The following is a 22,545-nucleotide window of genomic DNA, read 5'->3' as shown; positions in this document are numbered from 1 at the left end:
CAGCTACGGCCCAGGGCAAAGCAGTTTTTCAAATGTTGATTCCAGGTGTTTGGTGATCTAACACCAGGGTGCCTGACAGGGAATTTTGATCACCTGTCAGAGTTTTGACCTGGTGACTGGAAGTCTATAAAAAGAAGTCTCTCTCTCTCTCTCTCTCTCTAGCTGTTTGAGAGAAGAGACCAGAACCAGAAGGCAAAGCTTTTCGGGGGAGAGGAACGACCTTGGGTTTCCTAGAGGACTCTGACCAAATCCCCTAAAATGCTCAAAAGTGGCAAGGAAATTGAGCTGGGGAATTGTGTATAGCTGTTCCTTATTTTGCACAGATCTGTGTCTCTCTTGTGCTGTATAAAGTAAAGCATGATTGCTTTAGACATCTTTTTTGCAAGGTCTGTTAATTTACTTTGATTATCACTTGACTCTGAACTGGTAAACTATAAATCAGAGTGCCCACAAGGTTGGAGTTCTGGGAAAGTGTGCTACTGGGGAGCCTTTGCGGGGATGGATTCAGCATTGGGCTTGGCGTTTAGGGCAGTTGGACCATGTGGCCTGACTCCCAAGCGGGGTGCCAGACAGAGTGCCTCTGCCTAGGGAGTGGGCTTAGAGGCTACTGGGAATTGACATGAGTCATTTCTAAATGAATAGGTTTGGATAATTGTACTGATTGATTGGCTTTGGCCTAGTTTTGACATGATTGTTGCCTTAGTGACCTTATTATTAAGTAAACTTGCTAACAGTTGCTGCTGTATCGGACAAAGATGATATTTTGACCATGTGCTTTAACTGGAGAATAATGGATACACAAAATGTGCTGCCAAAAAGCCAATTAGAGAAAAACAAGTCTGTAAATCACGTAAAGGGTAAAAGTGGTCTGATCAAGCATGTATCATCAGTGCATGGTCAGTAATAAATCAATTAGGAAAGAGAAATAACATGAAAATAGCAAGGACAACAAAATCAAGCCAATTGACGTTTACACATATGTACTGTAATGAGTTGCGTAAGACACACAATATACGTAATTCTTAATGGTGATATGAAGAGTATTCATGAATATGTAATTTACATGTGTATAAAATGTGGTAAATTATAAGGGGCAGTTGGTGCTCCATAGGAAAAATCTATCATGATCTTTCTGTGTCTCAGGAGAAGATAACTGGCCATTGTCTTTTTCTGCTGTCTGCTGTTTTCTACTTTAATAGTGATTGTAATTGCAAGGCGTGTGTGATTCAAATACAGATTGGAATTAGTAAACCTGAGTGTCTCAGGCATGAGTGTGTGGCATTCTTACCCAGGAAGGCTGAAGAAGGAGACAGTGCTTTGAGCCTACCCACACCAAGGGGGATACAGTCCCCAGCCTGTCGGTCCAAATCCAACAGCTTGATGAGTGCCCAGCTGGGGGCACTTGACCCAGGCTATGGCAGTCCTACAAAACCCTAAATGATTTAGATTTTCTTTAATTTTTGTAAGAGAGTCTGATTTGCTTCTCCAAGTTTCTAAAACAAAATTCCGGAGTGGTCAACGATTAGAGTGAAATGTCATGAGGGCTTATGGGCTGCATTTAGAATTATTTTCTTTCTCTGACATGCAAAATGGGGATTCACTGAATAAATGTCTGCAGAATCCAGTAAACAGTAAGTTCACCACTGACTTCCTTCACATAAGTTTTGTTTCAGTGCTCAGATGTGTGGAGAAGAAACTGATATGTTTCATCTTTCTCTCAACTTTTCTCTACCCAGGTACGTTTTTCACTGCTAGCAAAAAGAAGTTGGTAGTGGTTTGTCTAGGAAACATGCTAAGTTATGTTTTTAGCTAATGTAGCTCCTGTGGGTACATTGCAGTCAGGGTGTGAATGACAGCCTGTGTAGACGTATCCTATATATATTGGTCCCAGAATCCTGTAGATCTCTTACCCACTTTATGTTGGGCTTTAGATAGATCTTTTGTTTAGAAAAACTGTTATTTCACCTTATCTTAAATAAGATCACTGCGGTAAGAATTGATCGACTGATCTGTGTATTTAAAAATAGGATTCTATGAAAGTATATTAAATCATAAAAGAAGCAAATGACAGTCCAAGTAAAGTGTGTATTATTTGAACTTTCTGCCGGTCTGAATAATGAGGGAAAAGTAATTCCAGCACAGCGCTGTTCTGGCAGAATCTGCTCTTCTAGGCAATTAGTCAAATCTGATGGGTGGTGATATTGAACCAGACTGCTAAACATCTGTTGAAATGCTGCTTTTAAGACATTTTGTTGCAGGATGCATTTGAAACGGATCAGGCCAACAGGGTTATAAATAAAAGATGTCTGCACAGAATGAACACATCTGCTTTGTGTATGTTTGAATGATCATTCATATAATTTTCTCTGAGCACTTCACTTCAGTGCACTGTACAAATGATAACACGCACAGCACCCTATGTGGTAGGAAAGTCACTGTATCACCTTTTTATGGATGGGAGAATTGAGGCTAAAAGAGGTGAAGTGACTTGCCTGCAACCATGAAGCAAGTAAATGGGAGTGCTAGGGTTCGTTTCCAGGCCCATGTGCTTTCCTTTTGCTCATGCTGCTGCTTTAATCAGATTCTTTCTTTGGAATGTTGCCCATCAAGGTCTTTTCCTGTTTCAAATGGCATTTCCTCTAAAATGCACTAATAGAGCATTCCAGTAAACTCATGTTAGATTGTTTGGAGAGGATCCTAAAGCAAATGTACTTTCTATGGAATGTATTATAGCTTAAAGGATAAAGTCTTACTGTGCTGATTTATCACAGGACTTGTGTGGTTTTTCAGTTGTACCAATGGCTGTTAGTAGCATATTTGTGCTGGTTTCTGGAAAGGAAGCTTATATCTTTTATCGTTGTTGTATCAATACAGAAGGGAAATGTCTGAATTAGTACTGCTTACTGCAGCCCTAACTGACATAAAACGGTTGGGTGTGGTGGAGAATCTGAGTCACATCTGCTTTCAGGGTGATTGTAGGAGTCAGTGGCACAGGCACCAGTGTAAAGTTTGTCCAGATGCTGGCCAAGTGTTTCTGAGGAGGCACAAATGCTCTGATGCTTCCCTGTGGTACCCAGGGTCATGAGGCACTTCACTACCACCTGCACTTAGCATGAAGAAGTCTTGCCTGTGCTTGCTATGGATCATCTCCCTGATGCCACCAGCCTCTGGCAAAACAAGCGCTGCTTTCCAGGCCTCCACAAGACTTGCTCTCTCTCCACAGGTTAGCAATAGACACACATCAATCCCCGAGTCTTCTGATGAGCCCTCTAGAGTGCCCAACCTCTGATCCACTGAACACTAACAGAAGTCTCAAATTCACTGCTCCCAAATGAATAGTACACATCATGTTACAAGATTCAATCAGGATCACCACTCAACTTCACATACTGTGTGTGTGTGTATGCGCACATATATATACATACATGGAAAGTAAAAATATTAGAAGCAAATGGTTACAAATAAAATCATAACACTCTTTCTCGAGCCTAAACTTAACTCACAAGGCATTCCTCTATCTCCTACAAGTTAGCTTATCCCAAATACTTTCCCCAGCATTTTCAACTAGGCTGGCTGATAGAATCATAGAATATCAGGGTTGGAAGGGACCTGAGGAGGTCATCTAGTCCAACTCCTGCTCAAAGCATGACCGATCCCCAATTAAATCACCCCAGCCAGGGCTTTGTCAAGCCTGACCTTAAAAACCTCTAAGGAAGGAGATTCCACCACCTCCCTAGGTAACGCATTCCAGTGTTTCACCACCTTCCTAGTGAAAAAGTTTTTCCTAATATCCAACCTAAATCTCCCCCGCTGCAACTTGAGACCATTACTCCTTGTTCTGTCATCTGCTACTACTGAGAACAGTCTAGAGCCATCCTCTTTGGAACCCCCTTTCAGGTAGTTGAAAGCAGCTATCCAATTCCCCCCTCATTCCTCTCTTCCGTAGACTAAACATCCCCAGTTCCCTCAGCCTCTCCTCATAACGCATGTGTTCCAGTCCCCTAATCATTTGTGTTGCCCTCCGCTGGACTCTTTCCAATTTTTCCACATCCTTCTTGTAGTGTGGGGCCCAAAACTGGACACAGTACTCCAGATGAGGCCTCACCAGTGTCGAATAGAGGGGAACGATCACATTCCTCGATCTGCTGGCAGTGCCCCTACTTATACATCCCAAAATGCCATTGGCCTTCTTGGCAACAACGGCACACTGTTGACTCATATCCAGCTTCTCGTCCACTGTAACCCCTAGGTCCTTTTCTGCAGAACTGCTGCCGAGCCATTCGGTCCCTAGTCTGTAGCGGTGCATTGGATTCTTCTGTCCTAAGTGATAGACTCCTTACATAATAGCAAGCCTGTTTAGCAGCTTGTCATCACAAACTGAAGGATGCCAGGGTGTCTCTCTGCATCTCAAGGTACGCCAGACCAAACTTTTGATCTTCACCTGAAAACAGGTTGCCCCCCGAACTCTTACTGTTTACCTCTTCCTGTTCGTTTCCTTCTGAAGTCTCTGCAAGCTGGTCATTAGCATTTGTCTCAGTATGCTAATAGACTTCCATTGTAAGACACACAATACATAATGACAGGTTTCAGAGTAACAGCCGTGTTAGTCTGTATTCGCAAAAAGAAAAGGAGGACTTGTGGCACCTTAGAGACTAACCAATTTATTAGAGCATAAGCTTTCGTGAGCTACAGCTCACTTCCTCAGATGCATCTGAGGAAGTGAGCTGTAGCTCACGAAAGCTTATGCTCTAATAAATTGGTTAGTCTCTAAGGTGCCACAAGTCCTCCTTTTCTTTTTACAATACATAATGGTCCACCAGGGAGATAAATGTCTCCCACCTTCTGTCTGGAGAAATTTATCTCAAAGCATGCTACTTTTGAGTGACCTGCCTTTAACTACAAGGTCTATAGAACGTAATTTTCAGCATATACTGTATACATAACTAATCACATATTTTCTGTACATACATCTCACAATGATTATGATGACCCATGTGACACATACTTTCTGTAGAGACCTTATGTGACCCCTTTTGGTGAATCCAGGGGATCCCTGTGCCATTTGCCAGTTGGCATCAATAGGTTTTTGGGTCACAGGTTCATTAGGGCTTGTTTTTGCTTTTGAGATCTCTGCTCAGTATTTCGTATGGGAGAGGGTGAATAGGGAAAGTTGGCAACGACTAAAGTGAATACTGCAAAGTTCATATTTATGCATCTGAGTTTAAGTGATTTGAGTTTCAAAAGTGCTGTGCACCTGGCAGCTCCAACCTTGGCAAAATTAATCTGTACTATGTAAGTAAATCCAGGTTGTACTTAGTGTTGGAAAGAGAATTAATTGTCTCTTCTTACTCCTTAATAGCAATCAACAAGAGAAAATTAAAGCTGCTTAATTTGCTTGCTTTTCTTGTTTCTCAGGATGAATCTTCTAGTCATGAATGTAACCAGCGCATGATTCTTCTTTATGGTGTTGGCAAAGAGCGTGATGAGGCAAGGCATCAACTGAAGAAGATTACCAAAGATATCCTGAAAATCCTGAATAAGAAAAGTACAACTGAAACGGGGGGTAAATACTGTACTGAGCTTTCCAGAGTCTGTCATGCATAATGTAGGAACTGTGTAGAGAAAGTTCTGGTTAGAGCCATGCAAATTTGTAATATAATTCGACTTTCTTTCCTTCCTAATCAACCAACCAAACACTGGCACTACACCTGCTGCATGAAATACCTAGAATAGATCTGCCTTATAACTGTACCAGTACACTTAAAATCATTTCAACTATATGTCTCCCTATCCATATGAATAACTTGGCTGTAAAAATTATGTTCAGGCTAAAATCTGGAATACACTATGTCAGCGTGGAAAGATTTATGTTTACTACCATGTTAGCAAAATTGTTTAAATATTTTCAGCCCTTGCTAAATGTCTTTTTTTTTTTTAACACTTGAATTACTTTAAAATGTTTTTCCCCAAAGTTGCATCATGTTATATGCTGTGAAATGTTTTTTTCTAAGTGCAGTAGAAAACTGGTGTGAATGGTGTTTTATGTGGTCATATAGAACCAAGCATTTACATTTTTTTAATTTTGTTTTTGAAGCAGTAAAAATGCAAAAGTACATGGGCTCTGTTAAATATAAAATGACCAAAATAATGTTTTATCTGTTAAGTTGGGGATGAAGGGCAAAAAGCCAGGAAGAACAAACAAGAAGTATTTCCAACTCTGGAGACAATGTTCACAAAACTGCAGCAGCTGTCCTATTTCGATCAACATCAGGTGACATCTCAGGTACTTCCTGTGCATAACATTGTAGCCATTTAAGTCGCACTCTTTACATATCAAGTAGGAAGAAAACTGTAATAAAAAAATCTGATCCATACATAGTATTAATTTTTAATGCACTAGTACTTTAAAGGCAAGTGAAATACTCCCTCAATATTTTTAAATACCTTCTCCAAATTGTTTATTTTGTACTGGCAAGATGTTAGCAAAGCTATTACTAATGTCATGAATATTGTACAGTACATATGAAATATTTGGAACTATCACTATAATATTCAGCTATCTCTATGCATAGATTATTAATTGACTGCAATGTATTTATTGCTCATTACTAAATTAAATGCTTCTTTTCAGTTCATCAGTTTTGTGCAGTATGCCACTCATCAGTCTAGGGTGCAAATTATCATTAACTTTTTTCATGAAAGATGGTGAAATCTTTTCCATGTTTCTGTTTAACGTCTGTGTGAGAGAGAGCTAGAGAGAGTGAGAGATTAAATCTTCACTTGATTTAAATTTTTTTGTAGGATTTAAACATTTTAGCTTATTTTTGCTTCTGCTATCAAAGCTACTTTAGTAAATAACTACAAAACACAAATAATGTGTGAATTGTTTTAAATTACACGTGGACTTTCCACAGAGAGACTTTTATCAAGAACTGCAAATTTGTTTCCATTCAAAACATGCTAGTTTGTCAACATAGACTTTCAACATTTAGTGATAAAGTGATTAGTGCTAATTATCATTATAAAAATGCCATTAATGCCAGTAATGTTTCCTTTAAATATATTTTTGAGATCGGCACCGAAAACAAATCATAAAAGAAAAGTGGGCATAAATTCAATAGATTTAAAAATCTTGTATAGAACATTCATGAGAAGTTTTTTGGATGATTTTGCTAAATATGTTTCAGAGTAGCAGCCGTGTTAGTCTGTATTCGCAAAAAGAAAAGGAGGACTTGTGGCACCTTAGAGACTAACCAATTTATTAGAGCATAAGCTTTCGTGAGCTACAGCTCACTTCCTCAGATGCATATCGTGGAAACTGCAGCAGGCTTTATATATACACAGAGAATATGAAACAATACCTATTCCCACCCCACTGTCCTGCTGGTAATAGCTTATCTAAAGTGATTTCCAGCACAAATCCATTGATTTTTGTTAGTAAAGCATCTTAGCAATTAATCCTAATGATCAACAAAATAAGTATGAATTTTAAAATGGTCAGAATTCCTAAAGATTTAAACACGGATTCAACACTACAAATTACATTTTTAAAACATCTCACAAATAATAGAAATGAAATTGCAAAAATTAAGAATAAGTTGATCCATTTAGGTGACAAGGCAAATTTTTTGTCTTGTTTTTGCTGGCATAGAACACAAAACTGAGTCAGAACTGAATATACATTGTAGTAAACCAGTAAGTAAAAAACCTTTCCTCAGTTATCAGTTACTAGAGCATTGGCATGTAAGGTGCTTTTGTTATCTGATGCTTTGGTGAACAATTATCGAAAATCACTTACCTAAATTGATGTTAGAAGTGTTAATATTTAGGAAGAGAAATACTCAGTTGTTATAATGTTTTAATACACAGATGTTTTTCATTTTCACAGATCTCGAGTAATGTTCTAGAACAAATAACTAGCTTTGCTTCAGGTACATCATACCATCTTCCTTTGGCTCACCACATACAGCTTATCTTTGATCTTATGGAGCCAGCACTCAATATCAATGGGCTTATTGACTTTGCTATACAGGTAACAAAGTGATTGCTTTGTTCTTATGTATGTCAGGACAAAGCTACAATGTGATGTTTCCATAAATGGTATGCGTCTAACAAATAGGCTTGTCGTTTGTATAACAAAGTCACATGCAGAACAGTGACATGCTGTACAAATAAACATTCTGTGGTGTTAGAGTAGATTTTTTTCCACTCACATCATAAATATGAAATTATTACCTTGATATTAAACATATATCTGACTGGCATGTGTCCCATGGATAGGACCTGTCCTGGTTTTTAGGAGATCTGGGTTCTAGATTTGTGACTTTGTGCAAATCACTTAACCTACCCATGCTTCAATTTCCCTACCTGTAAAGTGGGCCTGCCAATGCTTAACTTCCCTTTTGCAGTCCTTTGAGATCTATGGATCAAACTCGCTATATAAGAGCCTTTTGTTTGCAACTGTACTTTTATTTTTTCTTAATAATTGGAGAATGTATTCCAATTGTCTTTGAAATGTGCTGTAATTTTTGAAAAATAGCAATTCCAGAACATCTTAGTCCAGAATGTCTTATTTAATATGGTTTCAGTGTCTATTTTAATCTAAAGAACTTCTCTGTCTTATGCAACGGTTGTCTAGACACAAGAAACTTTCTACATCTGTGAAGAAAAATTCTTTGTGTGTGTGTTTTTTGTACTGTTTCAGTACTTTCTTCTTGACTTCTAACTTATTAAATAACAATGAATTTTAGCATGTTATTGTATGATGTTTCAGTATCTTTTCTCATTTACGATTCTTGGAAATGTTTTGTATAGCTTAATTTGGAAAAAGATATTCAGTTCAGTATTTATCTTATACTTTAGCTGTTAAATGAACTGAGTGTTGTGGAAGCAGAACTGCTGCTGAAGTCATCCAGCCTGGCAGGAAGTTACACCACAGGATTATGTGTGTGCATTGTTGCTGTTTTACGGCGTTACCATGCCTGCCTAATTTTAAATCCAGAGCAGACTGCACAAGTTTTTGAAGGGTTTGTAGCTGCTGTATTTTTTCTATGTTTGTTTATAATATGCATAATTAAACTAAGAATATATTCAAATATGTCAGCTGTATACATTGCATTGCATATAAATCATTCAAAAACCATTTAAACTAGTGCAAAAATTCAGTTTGAATGGTTTATTACGATTAAGCTTAAATCATTGAGGAATTGACTTAAGCTAACTTGATATAACCTACTTTTACACTGAAATAAGGATTTTACATTAGTTTAACTAATTTTTTTAAAATTATTTATACACAATGCAATAGTTTCTCTGTAGATTTTTGCACTGATTTAGCTAAACTGGTTTTAAATATTCTTTAAGATCTGAAGTGGTTATCTGTCCTATTAGCTGTGGGTAGTTACAGAATGGTTCACTCAAAGGTAACATACTGTTGTTGTTTTTGCTTTGTGTTACAGTAAGTTCCCAAGTGTTCCACTGTGTTGGGCAGTATACAAACATCAGATAGGACAGTCTTTGCCCCCAAAAGCTAACACTGTAAATAATGACAGGTGGGCATAGAACACACTGGCCTCTCAAGTGTGACAAAAAAGGGCAAACAGTAGGTAACTGTCCCGGTATAAAATCATTGATGCAGAGGATACTGTGGTCTTCCTTCCTCAACAGTGCCTTATTGACAATCACTGTAGACGCAGGGAGAGCCAAATAACATATGAAATGTATGCTTCCATGTACTGTTACAGTGATATTAGCTAAAAACTGAATTCCATTGGTGCAAAGCCCAATTAAAATGTGAAATGCTTAGTCCTTCTCTTTGCTCATTAAGATGATGCTGTGCTAGGTTAGTAATTGTTGCACACTTTTGTATCATTATTATTAGGGAACAGGGCTCTAAAACTTTGATCTGTTTTTCATGGCCCTGATTGTGCAATGAGCTCTGTTTGAGCAGACCCCTGTGGCCTGTGTGGAGCCCTCTTGATGTCGGTAGGAATTCCCTTGTATGTAATTCACTGCAGGATTGTGGCCCATATGTGAAAAATACTATGAACACTTAACTATTTTCATTTTAAAATTGTGACACTAGGTTTCAGGTGAAACCCTTTATACCTATTGAGAATGCATTCACTTAGACTTTTCTATGGACGTAGACCATTGTCTAGTTATTGGCATGGGTATGTTAATTTTATAATATTAAAATGTATAGTTAGGTATGAGAGAGTCAAGGTGGGTGAGGTAATATCTTTTATTGGACCAAATTTGTTTGGTGAGAGAGGGCAAGCTTTCAAGCTTATGCAGAGCTCTTCTTTAGGTCTGGGAAAGGTACGCAGAGAGTCACAGCTAAGTGCAAGGTGGAACAGGTTGTTAAGACAAGAAGTTAACACTTTACAAGAGACCATTCAAGGTGCAATGGGCAGTTAATAAGTTTTCAAAAGTCTGAGTTGGAATTAATCTCGGATTTTTTTTCCCTCCAGATTATGTGGTGTTGTCAAGCATGTTGTTAATCCATCAGAATGTTCTTCTCCAGAAAGATGTATTTTAGCTTACCTCTATGATCTCTATGTGTCATGTAGCCACCTGAGAAGCAAATTTGGGGACCTTTTCAGGTTAGTAGCACAAAGATGTTACAAACTTAAATTTAACTGTAGAATCTACTAACAAGGAGACTTCTGCCTTTATGTATTGTAGTAATGAACTTTTAATTCAATTTATCTGCTCTTTAAAATGCACCTTTTCTACTTGCTAGTTTTCCTTTGCCCTACTTGTGAACCATTTTGCCTACACAGACTGTTTCAGGTTTGAAACAGGTCATGGTACTGCTTGAGTGCTCAGAACAGCAGGCATACCTCTGTGCCCACTGACACCTCATTGAAGTCAGTGGAGCTCCATGTGGGTACACAGATCCACCTGCAAGTTGCTCAGTGCAGGAGGGACCTATGAGGGTAAGTGCCCACGTTCTCATGCACACATACAGAATAGAAATAATGCTAGCAAAGTAGTTTAATTCTGTTAATTGCAGTTTAATTTTCATTAATTTAAGATCCTCCGTAATGTACTAGTACTGTAAATCTACTGTAATAACTATACCATCATTGAAAATAATGACGGCTTAGCTGACACCAGTACAATACTCTGCTTACTAAATCTTTCATCAGAAATAGGTAGAGAGACATCAAAAAGTGTGTCGTTTTTAAGGTGCTATATTGCAAATTTTCAGTTCCTCGTTCTAAACTGGAATCTTACTTTAGAAACCCCAAAGTCAGTATTTTTGGCTATTTTGAAAAAGACCTTTTGTCTGTGCACTTGCTTATTGTGAAAGTTACAAAACAGCTTACTCACATTTTTTCCCCACTTATTCTTGTGGGTTTGATCTGCATGTTTCATGTTCGCATTGCATAGTTATCTGAGAGAGTTACCAGTAAGAGAACCTGTAGATATTGTAAATGGATTTACAAATGCACATGGCCAGTATTTCTACAATGTTGCTTAGTAAAAAATTATGAAATATGGGGTAGCTTCTTAACTACAGATGTGTCTAAATAAAACAACAGTGCATTTATTCTACTGCTAACCTCGTCCCCAGATTTTTCAACTCCAGAAGCTACGGCTTACTAGAGCATATAAAATGGCAACAAAAAACCCACCCACCCCCGCAAAAAATCCCATAATCAAAAAAGAATCTATTTTATTGGTGTCCTATAATAATACTTTAAAATGGCATGCTAATAACATGGGAGTTAACTGTGTTAACTGTTAACTGCATCCGCACACAGCACTTGTTGGACAACTTTTCCTGTCCAGCATAATTAAAAATGACTGATTTAAAATACAAACCCTCTGAAGACTGGTAATTTGTAAAGAAATACAGGGGGTTCCTTAACTATAGCAGTGCACACAAGGCACTAGCAGTACGATAGTTTAATCTCTGATGGTGCCTTACTGTGTGTGACGCACAATAGTTAACTACTTCAATCACTCTTTCAGCTGCCCTCTACCACACTGCAGGTCCCATTGGTTCCCTCTTCTAATAAATTTCAAAATATATTAAAATGCTGTATTTAAGAAAACATTCACTTTATACTTGACTTTTACCTTCTCTTGACTTCAGGCTTCAAAGGTGGTTTTTCTGGTATCATCCTAAACAGCTGACATAAGGAAGCCTACTGGAGCTTCCAGACGTTTTTATTTACTAATGTTTACTACACTTCCTTTTTTTAAACTCTCTCTTCACATTTTTTTATGATTCTGATCTTCCGGCCACTCCCTCAGCATAACATGTTATCAGAAATTCAGTTTACAAATCCACTGTGTTAAGATATGGTTACCCTTGTGACCATTAGGAAAGAAGAATAATTCTGTTTTGTGTTCCAATCTGTGGAATAGATTTAGTACAAAAATTTCTGAAGTAGCTAAGTCCCATTTTCCAAAGCACCTAAGAGGAAAGACCATTTGAAAGTCAATGGGATTTGGGCTCCTAAGTGGTGTCAGTGCTTTTGAAAATGCTGTCCGAGTCCCTAATTGTTTGGTTTTGGCCTTCTTCTGCACTGTATGCGTACTGTACTAACGTTGTTTGTCAGGAAGCTAATGTGTTCCATAAGCCTGTTTTACATCTATTAACAAAGTTTGAGCTGATTCTGGCATTTATTAGATTATGTTCAGACTGTGCTGCATGGGTTGGGGGATGGAATGTAATGAGCTTTCCCCCTTCTACCTACACCACTTGTGAAAAGGCTAGCCGCATTGTGAGTAGTGAGTGAAGCACCCCGCTATATGCTACAATTCCAACAGTACTGGATTCTTTAAAGGGGCAGGGTGAGATGAGGACCATATCCAGTGTAACTGGCCAGGCTCAAGAGGAACACACGCAGCCTACATTTTTAATGGGTGGTAGAGCTAAGGCTGCAGTGTGTCCTTCCCCCAAGTCTCAGGAGGAATTCTGGCTGAGTCTTTCTGAGGATCCTTCTGCAAAGTGGGCCCCAACTTGCCAACATATAACTGGGTCTTTAAGACGTAATCTAGCCTTCAATCTTTAAGCAGCATGCAAATGATTAGAAATGTGGAATAAGAAGCCCCATTTCAGGAACGGTAAGCTACTTATCTCAAGGAGAGGAGTTTTGTTAGTATTGAAGAAAAAAAAAAAGCCAGATTTTCAGGTGAAAGTCATGCGAGCTTTTTTACCTTCTAAACAATGAGTTGTATGGAAGTAGAAGTATGGTGAGCAGCAAAGTTCTGTAGGCTTCAGTGAAGTTAAATGTGGACACAGGTACAAAGGCTGATTTTACAAAATGAGAGGAAAACAGAGATGATGGAGAGAGGTTTTATCAAATAAGTAGTGAAGTAAGTGGAATTGACATTCAGCATCTTCAGCAACAGGCACTTCCTTCCTTACATACCAAAAGAGTAGCTGGTTCTGCAGGGTCTGGATTATCCAGTACCTCTGGTGGTATACTTTTGGCTCCAAACTACATAAAACTCCGGTCTCATTACTTTGCTTCAGCAAAATGTGTGCCAAAGTTATAGTGCTGATTCATTGATTAATTCATTCATTACATGTACAGCTACTTTGAGCTATTCCATTGGATAAAATACACAAAATAATACAAAAAGGATGCACATGTAAATAACCACTGCAGCTCTCAGCCCACTTTCTCCTCAAAAGCTTAAGGGAAGAGAGAAAAGATTGACTTCACAGTTGTTTCTGCGGTGTTCATATTACTTTGGTGTCTTAATAATTACAAGCCAACTGCATCCCTTGTTGAACTACTGACTTCAGGGTAGTTGCATGAAGGATAATTTTTGTCCACTTAAGAACATAAGAATGGCCATACTGGGTCAGACCAATGGTCCACCTAGCCCAGTATCCTCTCATCCAACAGTGACCAGTGCCAGATTCTTCAAAGGGAATGAGCAGAACAGGGCAACCATCAAGTGATCCATCCCCTGTCATCCAGTCCCAGTATCTGGCAGTCAGAAATTTAGGGACTGCAAGCCCAGAGCATGGGATTGTATCCCTGACCATCTTTGTTAATAGCCATTGGTGGACCTATCCACCATGAATGTATCTAATTCTTTTTTTAACCCAGTTATAGTTTTGACCTTCACAACATCCGCTGCCAATGAGTTCTACAAGTTGACTGTACATTGTGTGAAGAAGTACTTCCTTATGTTTGTTTTAAACTGGCTGCCTATTAATTTCATTGGGTGACCCCTGGTTCTTGTTTTATGTGAAGGGGTAAATAACACTTCCTTATTCATTTTCTCCTTGCCATTTATGATTTTATAATCTTCTATGATATCCCCCCTTAGTTGCCTCTTTTACAAGTTGAAAAGTCCTAGTCTTTTTAGTCTCTCCTTAGGGTTATGGAATAGCTCATATGGAAGCTATTCCATAACCCGGATCATTTTTGTTGGCCTTCTCTGTACCTTTTCCCATTCTAATATATCTTTTTCAAGATGGTGTGACCAGAACTGCACCCAGTATTCAATTGGTGGGTGTACCAAGGATTTAGATTGTGGCATTATGATATTTTCTGTTTTTTTATCTATCCCTTTCCTGATGGTTCTTAACATTCTGTTTGCTTTTTTGACTGCCACTGCATGTTGAGCGGATATTTTCAGAGAACTATCCACAATGCTCCAAGATCTTTCTTGAGTGGTAACAGCTAATTTAGACCCCATCATTTTGTATATATGGTTGGGATTATGTTTTCCAATGTGCATTACTTTACACTTATCAATAGTGAATTTCATTTGTCATTTTGTTGCCCTTTTTAAGTCTTTCTAGTCTGCTTTGGATTTAGGCTGTCTTGAAGTAGTTTTGTATTGTCTACAAACTTTGCCACCTCACTGTTTTACCCCTTTGTCCAGATCATTTATTAATATGTTGAACAACACTGGTTCTAGCCCAGATACCCGGGTAACACTGCTATTTACCTCTCTCCATTTTGAAAGCTGGCCATTTATTCCTACCCTTTTGTTTCCTATCTTTTAAACCTGTTATTGATCTGTCATAGGACTTTCCCTCTTATCCCATCACTGCATAGGACTTTCCCTCTTATCCCATCTTTCCCTCTTATCCCATCACTGCTTAGTTTGCTTAAGAGCCTTTGGTGAGGGACCTTTTCAAAGACTTTCTGAAAGTCCAAGTCCAAGCTTGATTTTTGATACTTTTTTGTATTTTTTTTAAAAGACAAATTTAGCTACTCTCGTCCTTTCTTTTCATTGGTTTCCCTATGATTAGAGAATACTTTGAATAATGTGACTGTGTGATGCCAGAGGTCTGGATTTCCTATTGTGGATCCCATTTGCACTGATGGAGATGACAGCAACTGATAAACCAAAAGACTAATGGAGCTCGTCTCTGTACAATACCATTTAACACCATAGACACATAGAGCAATGACCATTTAAACTGCTTCTGGCTGTGGAAGAGGTAGTGATGTATTTCAAGATAAAAAAGGCAAAAATCCACAAAAAATTGTTACTGATGGTTTCTTGTTTCTAGTAGCCACCTCTCTCTCCCAGTGCATATGTCTTCCCAGCCTGAGGTCAACATATACCTATGGCACTCAGTGATGTGAAAAATTCACACAGAAAAACCCCTTCCATCACTATAGGATGTGTCTAAGCTATGGCACTAGTGGCATAGCTGCAGTGGCATATCTGTGCCACTGTAACACCTGTAGTGTAGACATGGTCTCAGATTCAGTGCCTTTCTGCCTCTCACCAGAGGTCAGAAACTCCTCTTCCTGGTCTTTGAGAATGGACCACAGTGAAAATCCCAAGAATAATTTATGACCTAAAATATATTAAATGAAAACACGTTTGTTGGAAAATGGAGTTTAAAATTAAATTGGAGCTAAACAGTAGTAAACTATACCCAGCCTCTGGTAGGCAGACAAAAACCTTATTTGCAGGAGAAATTAAATGCTCAGACCATTAGAAAATTCCTGCCTCTGCGGATATGCCTTCATTGCGGAGTTAACCTAGGTGGTTGCACCCTGGGTTAGCCTACCCCAGCTGTGAGGAGCCATACCCACACTGCTGTGTCCTCACTGGTGCTGTACTCACCCGTATGTGTGTCGCTAGGAGTTCTGGGGGCATATCCCATGGTTCTTTGTGCTGCTGCATTAAGCTAAGCCACTCTGTGATTCTTTCCAGTAAATTACGGGACAACTTGTCTGTCCTTCTGGGCATGTGGAGGAATTATGGGAAGGCACTGGAGGACTATCAGCACTCCAGTAGTTTAGCCACATCCTCACTGCAAAGTGGCTGGGTTAGCAGCCTGAGTAATAACCTCACCCAGCCTTTAGCCCCACATAAGCTAGCTAGCCTGGGAAAACACTAAACTTGGGTCAGGTTTTTGTGTATATACAGGATGGAGGTTAGGGGCAACACCCGAATAAGAGCCTGGATAACTTTGCATTGAAGACATACCCTGAGGGATTTGCTGTGTTTGATCTCAATGTCTGATCTCCATTTCCTTGGTGATTACAGCCATCTCTGAGGTGAAAACTACATTTCTGACCCAATAATACTTCTTCCCCAACTTGTGTTAGATCCTATCCATACATTGTACTTTCACCAAAGTTATACCAATTTAGTTAGATCAGTGCAACCCCTGTGTAGACTTTAATTGATTTGAGTGTTTTATGTCATCAGATTCAGATTACACTAAATTGACATAAGAAACTCTTAAATTGATTTCTGAATTTAGTAAAATTTACTCGTGTAAATAAGGCCTTAAATATGGAGTCACATGTTAATATCCCAGCCTAGACTTTCTCTTTCTTTTGTGTTTATTGTTAATGTCATAAAAACATGACATTCTCATATCCTCTTTTATTTTTTGATTCTGTCAGCCAAGAAATCATAGATGATATCCAGTTCACTGTGTCAATAATTAAAAAGTTATTGTCAAATATGTAGTCTTTTTAAGGTGTTGAGGTTTTATATTTTAAAAAGAATTTAGGTAGGATCTTGATATTTCTTGGCACTTAATTAACCCCTCACCCCCATGCATGTTCCAGTTCATTCAGTATGTCGTGAAATGTAAAGGAGGAATAGCAGTCTTCTGAAGCAGCATCAGCATATGTTTACAAGGCATGTTGTACTACATGAAATCCTTGCCAAAAACGGTGAATGCTTTCTGATACATCTGCTGCTCAGGCTTTGAATAAACATATCACAAAGCTGGTATGGGAACTTGTCAGTTTATATTAATTGCAGGAAAACTTTAGTCAGATGGGCTGTGTGCTACCTGGGTTTGTCAGACTCTCTGTAAAAACACCACAGCTTTCTGAAACAGTGTACAGAAGAGTAATCCAAATAGGGTGAATTTGCTTGTGTGCATGGGCGACATGTGAACCGCTGGCTGGAGGAGGCAAGCTCATAGCCCTGCTCCTTCTGCCAGAGGCCCCGCCCCTTCCACCTCCTCACCCCCAGAGCCCAGAGGCCCCCCTACTGCTGCTGCTGGCCCCCACCCCAGGCTAGTGCCCCCAGCCCCGGAGTTTCCCAAGCCTTCTCCCGCAGCCCCGGAGTGCTGGGAGGGTGGGCGGTGTGGCCCCAGCCCCGGAGTGCTGGGAGCACCAACCCACAGGGAGACTGGAGCCAGGCCAAGCTGGAAGCAGGAGGGTATCTGGGGGCAGAGCATGCGCGAGGCCACGCCTCACTGTTTGCTGAAGCACAGCCTCCCCCAGCCTATGATACCCGCCACCCATGCTTGTGTGCTCCAGTGCCTTCTAGAGAAATATATATTTTCTGGGATTTAACAATATATCTACTAGCTCTGCGAGTAGTAGTTGGTAACCATTTTGTTTTAATCTGCATAAATATTTCAACAACCCAGGAGAAGTGAATAATAATTTTGTGTCTCCTTCTGTTTTTAACCCTTAGTAGCGCCTGTTCAAAGGTAAAGCAAACCATATACAGCAGCGTACAGCCCTCAAACTCCAACTTGTTATGGGATCCAGAGTTCATGTTGGATTTTATCGAGAATCCCTCTGCTCACAGCATCAACTACTCAATGCTAGGCAAGATCCTCAATGACAACGCAGCCAATCGCTACAGCTTTGTCTGTAATGCACTAATGAATGTATGTATGGGGCACCAAGATGCAGGAAGGTAAGAGAAATTGATTCAGAAATAGAACTATGGAAGTAGTTGAAATTGCTGTTAGTGGTGGAGTGAAATGAAGTATCTGAAATATTATTAGAGCTGGCTGGGGCTGTTTATGTGCATGTTTTCCTTCCTTCCTTCTTTTTTGGCTCCCTTTGTATCTTTTGGTATTTTCTTCATTTACAGATTTCCTCTGTCTCACCGCTTCGATATTGCACTGTTTTTTTGAGTGGGTTTCCGTTCACCTAGACTGCATCAGACTGGTTTGCATAACATTACAAGGATTGATAACAAATGGCATACTGCAGGTGTAGGCTTACATGATTCTGACATCTCAGAATCTCAGCTATCTCAGCACAATCATCATCACACCCTGATAGTATCCTCATTGTCAAGGAATGTTCAGTACCAGATCAATTCCTTCCCCAGATGAACTATATTATTAATTAATTGAATTATGGAACTCCTAGCCACAGGATGCTGTTGAGGCCAAGTACTTAATAAGTTTAAAAGAGGCATTGGACATTTAAATGGATAACAAGAACATCCAGATTTGTTATAGCTAATTCATTAAAGAAGAATTTTGGAAAAGAAATAAAATCTCATGCGTCAGCGTTTAAACCATTCTCTAACTATTAGGATTAGGATGACACCTGCATGTGGGTCACATTATCCCACAGCTGCCTGCTCTGGGGCTTCTTGTACCTTCTCTGAAGCATCTAGTGCTGGCTGATGTTGAGACAGGATACTAGTCTGGCATTTCCTATGTTCCATGGTATCTGGTCTCTAAATGGAAAGTACCTGTGGCAACTGAGAAGAAAATAGACTGACGTTCCTGTCAGCTCAGGCTTTCAAGATAATGACTAGTTCTTGAACAGAAGGCTTTAAGGGACTATCAAAGTGGTTCCCAGCCTTTTCTGGTGATGCATCCTTGCAATAGGCTGGATAATGATAGGGACCTTTTCCTTTTCTCTCCTGGCACTTCGCCACCATCTTTTTCTTTGTCCGGTTTCTCTCTCTTGTCTGTTTCTGCCTCTGTTTTTACCTTCTCTCTCTCTCTCTCTCTCTCCCCCCTCCCCGGCTAGGTCTTTGCTACGAGCTGGGGTGTGATTCCCCTGCTTGTGTACACATACTCATGTTCGCTCTCATCCCACTAGTGTGCATATGAATAACAGCGTACCTGCAGCAGCACGGGTAGCAGCAGCAGAGGCATGGTTCAGCCATGCTGAGTAAAAACCTTTCTGAAACCGATGGGCACGTATTCTGCACTGCCATGCTACTGTGGCCACACTACTATTTATACTTAGGCTAGCTCAATGAGAGCTAGCCCGAATACGTGTACACAAGCAGGAGAATCTCACCTCAGCTCGTAATGCAGATATGGCTTCTTTCTCTTTTTAATTGTTCAGCTACCGTAGGGATCAATGTGAGAGCAAAAAAGAAAGGCAGGTGGCTTTCAAAGAACCTTCTCTGTATTACCCATAGCCACAGTTGTGTATTTGCGTTGGAAGAGCAGATCCTATACCATGCACCTTTTCAACCTCCTGCACACAGACGTCATCCTCTGTGTGCCCTGCCCTTTATGCCCCACCTGAGAGTCTGGATCCTCCAGGTGACAAAACATTGAAGGACTGCTATTGAAAGATCACTGTTACAGTGATCATTTCAGCATCCACAAAGGACACACTAAACTCAAATTACATTATTAAAAGAAGAAGAGTTGCCAAAAGTGTTAGATTTTGTGGGACAAAACACTGGTTTTTCCCATCTCATTAAAATTATCCTTTGACACTCCAAATTTGGTCCTAGGATTTTCACTCCAAATCAAGCATACCTCTTCTAGGACAGAACTGAAAGATCTTCTATGTGATGATTCCCTTTACTATTGTCCTTTATGACAAACAATAATTGTCTCCTTTATCCTTGCATTTTGGTATGGCGTTGAAGAGTTCTTCAGTGTTTGGACCTCATTTAGAGATCAGCTTTCTCATAAAGATTAGTTTTTTCTTCTCACCATTACTTCCTTTTCTTAGGATCTCTAACAATAGGCAAATGTTAAAACTATTCCTTCCATCCAAAAATAGCATTGGATTTCCTTGTTGGACTTGTTTTTCTTAATTATCTGTTCTGCAAACCCCATAATGCAGGTAGAGAAGAGCCTGAATTTTACATCTGGATTTCAACCCCAGTTCCCTCAAAATCAGAATGGTTGAGATATGGAGTTCTGGTTTGACTCCTATTAAGAACACTTAATCAAGAATTCAGTCAGAATTCAAGGGCAGATGATAAACTTTCCATGTTCAAGGTTGTTCAGATTTAATTCTGACCCTTATCTAATTCAGACATTGAAAACTGTCATCCTCAAGGTCTGAGACTCTATAACAGGGTTAGCCATATCATAATGAGTGAATTTAAGTAGTATCTTGGATTTTGGAATCATTATGAAATACAATGTGCAATATCTATTCTTCTAACTTCTTATAGATATCTTTTCATCAGTCTTTCTCTTCGTCCTCCTTCGCTTTGGTAAAGCTACTGAAAAGTCACTGATGGATTAAGGAAGAGAGAGGGAATTATCAGCTACGCTTCATAGCAGGAATCTTTTTTCCCTTTCTGAGTGACACTCATGTAGTAGATCATTCCTTCCCTTCTTCCCTAAAGAGCATATTGATATTTTGTCATTTTACCCTCCAAAACTCAGTCTGAGGCAGTCTAGGCAACTGAGGGAGTATTGGCAATGTGGAGTGGAGGAAAGGGAATGATTCATTAAGTCAATGAGAAGGAACACCCCAAGGTTACCAAGGGAGTTTCACTCTGGAAGGGAAAAAGGAACCTGGCCCAGGGTGGGTAACCCACATTTCTTCTTTCTTAACCAGTCAACATGGCTCTTAACATTGCACTGAATCACAATTAATTTAATCTATATGTAATCCACAAAGTGACAATGACACACCTGATTTTGTGTCACCTTCTTGCTCCTAAATCAGGAGACTTATTCTAGCTACATTGCAGTGAGGCATGGTTTTCCTTACAGTTGATAGCTGGCAGAATGTCCATGGTGGCCTAGGATCTGTGCAAGATATGGTGGTTTCTTAATTTAGCTTTTGTTACAATATGGTCCATTTTTGAGGGAATGATTTGGCACCTTGAACAAAGCTGGAGCTCTTCTCCCCATGCCACCACTGCAGGAGTGTCAGCTTGTATCACCTGGAAGGGGGAGCAGAGCACGTGTCACTATGGGGTGGAGCCAGGAAGGGTTGTATCCCTAAATTCACCTTTCATGGTTGGCCAGCAGGTGGGGGAAGGTGATTGAAGCATGTTGGGGGAGACAACTGATAAAGGAGGTGTGATTTACCAGGGTACAATCCAGATTAGTGAGTAGCTGTGTCACCCCTGCCCTCTAACCTGTGGTGCCCTTTACAATGCTTTGCTGCTGTAGCCTCCACTGTGGACTGCTATTAACAGCCTCCAGCATACAAGTTTCTCCCAGCTGTGTCTGCATGTGTGCTCCAGCCAGCCAGCCAGCCACACCTTGGCTCTGACCAGCCTTGATTATACAGCAGGATGACCCCAAAACACCCCCAGTTTTCTGTTTCCCCCCATATATGTATGTCCTGTACTGCCCAGCCATCTCCTGGATAGTACACATTTATGTGAAGTCTGTTATATTTTTAATAGAAATAACAAATGGAGTTTCCGAAACACACAACTTCAAACACGCTGGATTAGATAAAACAATAAAACAAGTTTAGAGAGAGAGATTTTAAGTGAATACAAGTAATGAGGCATAAAAGTCAGAAATGTTTACAAGAAAATAAAGTTAAAATGCTACTGGTGCCCAACTTAACAAACTATATCAGATTCAAGAAAATTTCTCACCATATGCTTTCAGCAGTCTTACTGACCAAATCCTCTAGGTCAGGACCCCTTCTCCCAGGGATTCTTCTCTCTACGAAGGCTTCTTCTGTTGCTTCAGGTGCAGCAAACTGATGGGCAGGGAGAGAGGAGGGGTGCCTTGGGGTGTTTGTCCCTCCTTTTTCTAGTGTCAGTCTCCCTCTTGAAAAGCATTTCCAGCTGAGATTCACGAGGCCGAGTCTATGTGGAAGGGTATTCCCTGATGTGTTTTTCTATCTGTTTTTCTCTGTTTAAACTTCCTTTGTCTCTCATACCTAGCTGATTACTCTGCTTAATGCTTAAACGCAAATTAAACAGAGCTCACGTTCCTTTCTTTGAGACGGATCTCAGTTTGGAATATGTGTTAATAACACCATATAGTAGAATATTATAACTTCACATACAATGTAGCTACACATATTTTATCAGGACAGTACTGACCAGCAAATGATAAGTTTTCAAATGATACCTTAAAAGTCCTAACTTGAACCAAGATTATTACAACAGGGTGTGGGGTGTAAACATGGGTACATTCTG

At 39.7% G+C, this 22,545-nt stretch overlaps 1 protein-coding gene across 2 annotated transcripts in view; it reads left to right on the top strand.

The window, feature by feature from the left end:
• The window catches only part of MED12L (mediator complex subunit 12L), a 322,334-nt gene that overhangs the window by 217,490 nt on the left and 82,299 nt on the right, over positions 1-22,545 (top strand). For both annotated transcript variants that reach the window (XM_084639004.1, XM_084639003.1), the window contains exons 16-21: positions 5,416-5,563; positions 6,165-6,283; positions 7,889-8,032; positions 8,863-9,026; positions 10,473-10,604; positions 17,893-18,120. In XM_084639004.1, coding sequence (XP_084495130.1) covers positions 5,416-5,563; positions 6,165-6,283; positions 7,889-8,032; positions 8,863-9,026; positions 10,473-10,604; positions 17,893-18,120 — 935 coding nt within the window. The remainder of the gene's footprint in view (positions 1-5,415; positions 5,564-6,164; positions 6,284-7,888; positions 8,033-8,862; positions 9,027-10,472; positions 10,605-17,892; positions 18,121-22,545) is intronic.

The sequence above is a fragment of the Lepidochelys olivacea genome, assembly GCF_965140295.1.
Source record: "Lepidochelys olivacea isolate rLepOli2 genome assembly, chromosome: 9".
Lineage (NCBI taxonomy): Eukaryota > Metazoa > Chordata > Testudines > Cheloniidae > Lepidochelys > Lepidochelys olivacea.
This window is presented reverse-complemented; position numbering and strand designations above follow the sequence as displayed.